This window comes from Mytilus trossulus, unplaced genomic scaffold (genome assembly GCF_036588685.1).
Source record: "Mytilus trossulus isolate FHL-02 unplaced genomic scaffold, PNRI_Mtr1.1.1.hap1 h1tg000158l__unscaffolded, whole genome shotgun sequence".
NCBI classification, from domain to species: domain Eukaryota; kingdom Metazoa; phylum Mollusca; class Bivalvia; order Mytilida; family Mytilidae; genus Mytilus; species Mytilus trossulus.
Genome location: NW_026963304.1, coordinates 4,549,091 through 4,555,460, shown reverse-complemented (window position 1 = coordinate 4,555,460; position 6,370 = coordinate 4,549,091). Strand labels below are relative to the sequence as shown.

The 6,370-nt window shown below is 33.0% G+C and overlaps 1 protein-coding gene across 1 annotated transcript in view; it reads right to left on the bottom strand.

The window, feature by feature from the left end:
* Positions 1–414: 414 nt before the first annotated feature.
* Positions 415–6,370, bottom strand: part of LOC134700574 (uncharacterized) — an 80,588-nt gene continuing 74,632 nt past the window's right edge. Inside the window, exons 14-15 of the mRNA XM_063561951.1 lie at positions 5,279–5,557; positions 415–1,361 (exon numbers count right to left, since the gene is read on the bottom strand). Coding sequence (XP_063418021.1) covers positions 1,138–1,361; positions 5,279–5,557 — 503 coding nt within the window. The 3' untranslated portion in view covers positions 415–1,137. The remainder of the gene's footprint in view (positions 1,362–5,278; positions 5,558–6,370) is intronic.

Sequence of the window (6,370 nt, the reverse complement as noted above, 5' to 3'; positions counted from 1 at the left end):
AAAATATCTCAATGATATGTACAATGATAGCGCTAAAATATCTCAATGATATGTACAACGAGTGTGCTAAAATATCTCAATGATATGTACATTGATAGTGCTAAAATATCTCAATGATATGTACAACGAGTGTGCTAAAATATCTCAATGATATGTACATTGATAGTGCTAAAATATCTCAATGATATGTACAACGAGTGTGCTAAAATATCTCAATGATATGTACAACGAGTGTGCTAAAATATCTCAATGATATGTACAATGATAGCGCTAAAATATCTCAATGATATGTACAACGAGTGTGCTAAAATATCTCAATGATATGTACAATGATAGCGCTAAAATATCTCAATGATATGTACAACGAGTGTGCTAAAATATCTCAATGATATGTACAATGATAGCGCTAAAATATCTCAATGATATGTACAACGAGTGTGCTAAAATATCTCAATGATATGTACAATGATAGCGCTATGATCTGAACGTCTCATCCATTTGTTAATGAAAAGTTCGATACAAACCAAAAACATGTATCAACAATAATGATTAATTCTTAAATGATGAAAATACTGTATATAAAAAAGATTAAAAAAAAAGAATGTGCCCAAAGTACACGGATCTTCCACTTGCACAATCATTTTCCATGTTCAGTGGACTGTGAAATTGGGGGTCAAAACTCTTTTTGGCATTACAATTAGAAAGATCATATAATAGTTGACGTGTGTACTAATTTTAAAGTTGATTGGAATTCAACTTCATCAATAACTACCTTGATTAAAAGCTTTAACCTGAAGCAGGACGGATGGACGAAGACGGACGGACTTACAAAAGAACATTTAATGCAGAACAAAACAAATAAATGAACTATTGCTCAAAAAAGTTTGTTTTTTCATAATAACACCACTTATGGCGAAAGGAAAGAAAATAAAACTGGACCTTATGAATATGTTTGATAAATTATTTTCAATGTTTGATGAATAAACAAAAAGGTTTTATTTATTCATAAAAAAAAATAGGACTTTAAATCAGTTGCATACATCCTTGAACTTTGGAAAATATATACTTAGTTCATCATACTGGTCATTAATGGTTTGATAACAATTTTCCTCCCAAATAAGTTTTATTGAACTGTTATTACAAGAAAAATTTCTTTGTAAATGTAGTCTCTACTTGAGCCATCTGACATGTTCGTGCCAAGCTTCCAGATTGTGGTGCATATTCTGGATTCGTAGCTAATTCTCTTCTCACATTTCTTAATATCTTCTCGATATGTTCCTCAATGTATTTATTCTTGGCAACAGACAAGAAAGCTCTAATGAAAAATGCTCCTTCATATATATTTCTAATTGATATATATCCTGTAATTTAAAAGAAAAACTATAACTTTTATAATTAACTAGTTGTTCCAATATTTTGTCAGATGATGGAATTTTAATTTGTTATAGTGAAAATAGATCATTCATACTGACTTAAAAGACTGAATCAAACAAATACTATGGAAATAAACATGTATCACTTTACATAAATGAAGTATTTCCCATCGGAATAGAAATAAATAATGCATGCAAAATCTGCTTATTGAGTCAGTAATATCTACCGAAACAATTTGCAAAAGTGTAACTCAGACAAGAGTGAACATGTTGAAATGTCTTGCCTTCTTTCCTTACCATTGATGTTATGTATATAGTCCTCAATATAAAGCTTTACTACAACTATCACATAACATTAACATGATTCAAGAAAATGAGGTCAATGTCAGATAAGCCAAATGAGAAATAAATGTACACCTTTCAATCATGCACTGCACAATATATTAAGGATGTCAACGAGTACTCGATTATCGCTCGGTAGTACCGAGTATTGCATACCAAAATGATACTTCACTTATCAGTTGCCTGATTGAAGGAAAATATTTTCAAACAAGAGCGCCTCCTGTGAAATTAAATATTATTCAAAATTAGAATATGTTTCGAAAGTTTGCGTTTGATTGTCATCTAAAATTTCATCGAACAGAGGTAGCTAGCTTAGAAGAAGAGGACATTTCCAATGTAACACTTTTAGCTAATCATGCATTTGTCATTCAACCACCTCTGTATCGCAGAGAAAATATAATCTAATGCATATAGTATTAGAAAAAAAGAACAAAACTCAACAAAAACTTAACTTTGACCTTTAAACCATGAAAATGAGGTCAAAGTCATATGACACCTGCCAGTTGGACATGTTTACCTTACAATCAATTCCTACACCAAATACATTGTATAGTATTCCTATTGAATACACTATAAGAAAATTCTGACAAAAAACACAAAATCTTAACTATAACCACTGAACCATGAAATGTAGTCATGGTCAGATAACACATGCAGTTAGACATTAACACCTTACAACCCTTCAATAGATCACCTATACTAGATATATTGCATAAAGTATCTGAGATACAGATTTGACCACCACAACTTAATCTGGTTTACTGATCCATAAAATGAGGTCAAGGTCTAATGAAAACTATGTTACGGGCATGAGGACCATGTTAGGTACGCCTAACTATAATTATCCTATTACTCATAATAAAAGAGCAATTAACATTACAAGAAATCTTTACTTGTTTCCAAGTAATCCCTGAACAATGAAAATGAGGTCATGGACAATATACATGTCACAGACAGAAAATTTGTAACATAAGGCATCTTTATACAAAGTATGAAGCATCCACCTTCTAAAATATAAAGCTTTTAAGAAGCTATGTAACGCCGTCGCTGCCGGATCACTATCCCTTTGTCGAGTCTTCTGCGATAAAACAGGGACAAAAGATACCAGAGGGACAGTCAAACTCATAAATCGAAAATAAACTGACAACGCCATGGCTAACAATTTAAAGGTCAAACAGACAAACAATAGTACACATGACACAACATAGAAAACTAAAGAATAAACAACACGAACCCCACCAAAAAATAGGGATAAAGTCAAGCAGTTAAAAAGAGTCTATACCCAGATAACGGGTATAATGAACATGAAATACAAATCAGAATTTACCCATAATGCCCTAGAGAACGATCATTTGCAGTCTCTTTTTAACTTTTTATGAAATATAATACAAATTGTTAACTCCGCTAGAGCATCTAAACACCACAAGTCCTTATAGACTAGACGTTTAAAGTGAACAGATCACTGAATCAATAGAGTGTAGTCTAGAAGCTTATATTGGACAGATCACTTTATCAAAAGATGGTAGCATTGAAGTGAAAAGTGACCAGATCACTATATCAATAGATGGACACCGTGAAGGTAAAAGTGGGCAGACCACTCTATTCACAGATCACTGCCGGGAAGTTAAAAATAGGCAGTTCACTTTATCAACAGAGTGTAGCCTTGAAGTAAAAAGTAAGCAGATAACTATATCAACAGATGGACACCTTAAGGTTAAAATTTGGCAGTTCACTCTATCAACAGATGGTAGCCGTGAAGATAAATGTGAGCAGATCACTATATCAACAGATGGAAGCTGTGGAGTTAAAAGTGAGCAGTTCACTTTATCAACAAATGGTAGGCTTGAAGTTAAAAGAAAACAGACCATTCTAACTACAGATGGTAGCATTGAAATTAAAAGCGATCATATCACTATTTCAATAGATGGTGATCTTGAAGTTAAAAGTGGTCAGATTACTCTATCAATAGATGGACGCTGTGAAGTTAATAGTGGGCAGTTCACTCCATCACAGGTGGAAGACGTTATGTTAAAGGTGAGCAGATCACTCTAACAACAGTTGGGAGCCGTAATGTTCAAAGAGAGCAGGATACTTTATCAACAGATGGTAGACTTGGAGTTATAAGTGGGCAGATTACTCTATAAATAGATCGAAGCCTATAAGTTATAATTGGTCACATGACTTTATCAACAGATGGAAGCCTAGAAGTTAAAAGTAGGCAGTTCACTCCATCAACAGATGGAAGCCGTAATGTTAAAGGTGAGCAGATCACTCTAACAACAGTTGGGAGCCGTAGAGTTCAAAGAGAGCAGGATACTCTATCAATAGATAGAAGCATTGAAGATATAAGCGGTCGGATCACTCTATTATCAGATCGAAGCCTTGAAGTTAAACGTGGGCAGATTACTCTATGAATAGATCGAAGCCTATAAGTTATAATTGGTCGCATGACTTTATCAACAGATGGAAGCCTTGAAGTTAACAGTGGTCTGGTCACTCTATCAATAGATGGAACCATATACGTTATAAATGGTCAGATCACTCTCTAAATAGTTGGAAGCCTTGAAGTTAAAGGTGAGCATATTACTCTATCAACAGATGGTATCCTTGAAGTTATAAGTGGGCAAATCACTATATCAACAGATGAAAGACTTTAAATTTAAAGTATTCTGATTAATCTATCAACAGATGGTAGCCTTGAAGATATAAGTGATCAGATCAGTTTATCAACAGATGGAAGCCTGAAAATATGAGTGATCAGATCAGTTTATCAACAGATGGAAGCCTGAAGATATAAGTGATCAGATCACTCTATCAACAGATGGAAGCCTTGAAGATATAAGTGATCAGATCAGTTTATCAACAGATGGAAGCCTGAAGATATAAGTGAGCAAACCACTTAATCAACAGATGGTAGACTTCAAGTTAAAAGCGAGAAGAGTACTCAATTAACAGATGGTAGCTTTCAAGTTAAATGTGAGAAGATCACTATATCAACACATAGACACGAGGTAATATTTGAGTCAAGAGGGGTAGAGATCAATAGGTATACTATCAAGGCAAGTGAATGTAAAAATAAAATAAGAATATCAACGACGAAATGAAAAAGACAAGTTATATACATTTGGACACGTCCACATTGACTGGCTGTCAAAAGTTAGCACGACCAGTCAGTGATGTTGAAAAACTACCATTCCCCTTTTCGTTCTATTAGTAATAACTACAATGGATCTCATTTAGAATATAATCCCAATAGTCAAGAAACGGTCAAATATCAACTTATAAAAACTTATATTTATTTGCCTGGCCTGTTCAACAGATTTGAACTTTGACATGTTGAAAGGCATCAACACATTTCAGCTATAGAGAGGTTGGAGTCATATCAGTTTTGTCATCATGTTTTCCCATTTTACAATTGCACCTTGTATTTCGTATCTGGTGTTTTAATGTTGATAAAAAGTTTTATAATCCAATCCATCAAAATAGACAGCATAACGTTATTACCTATAACGTAGAAAAGATAAGTCAACTTTAACATAAACAGAATATTAAAGATAGTTTACCTGGTGTTGTTGCAAATGCTACTATAATGTCAGCATCTGTTGGAACATTTTCTGGAGCATCAGTCGAGAAAACTTCTGATGAGGCAGATGGCTGATCTAAAATTCCTGGTTTAATAACAGAGGTCTCATCAGAACTTCTTATTTGCCTGTTTCCAGGAAATTCATCATACCTTCCAATATGTCCAGTATGGATTTCAGTTTCAAAACAATCAGACACCACAACCTTTTCCTGCTTTTCTATTCCACGACAGGCTTGAATAATGAATACTTTTGGTTTACCTAAAATTTAATAAAAAATAATAATACTTGACATTAATACTTGTAACCATTCATGATACAATATTTCAATAAAATTGATTATCGCTATTTTACAAAATTTTCCTTTGATCTTATGGACAGATAATTTCCTTTCTCAGCACAGAAGAGTGATAGGAAAAATTATCGCTAGAAATTAAGAGTGCACGTGAATTTACAAAGTCGTCATAGATAAATTAGTGATATACAGACTATCATAGGATATTTCAACTAGATTGGTTTTCTGAGTTTCGCCGTTCCAGCTCAAGCGATAAAATCAATGTCGTAAGATGACAAACGATAATCAATAATCAAAAGTTATACTATTCAAACCAGTTGTAACCATTATGTTGCAATACTTCAATACAAATTGTCATAAACATACTTAGCTTAGAAGGAAGTAACATTTGAATTATGTGTACATTAACAGGTTGTATGAAAAGACGTCTGTTAAACCATAATTATCTGTTTAATTTCAAGTGATTGTTTGGAAAAAAAAACCACCTGTCAATGCTTTGAATTGTTCCTCAAGTACATTGACAATATATTAAAACAATTGAATCAGTTGTGATATAATACCTGTTTGTACTTTTTGTCTTATGTTTTGATCATCACTGTTTTGGCATACTAAACTGCCATTTGATGTCAGAGTGTCTTTCTAGTTTAATCAATGTAAACTTTACCACATCTGATACAGTACTTGCTCATGAATACCATTTTCAGAAATAAAGGTAAAAACAGATTTTAATGTAAATTTTGACCTCGTTTAATATTAAATGAAAAGCCACACAACTGTGT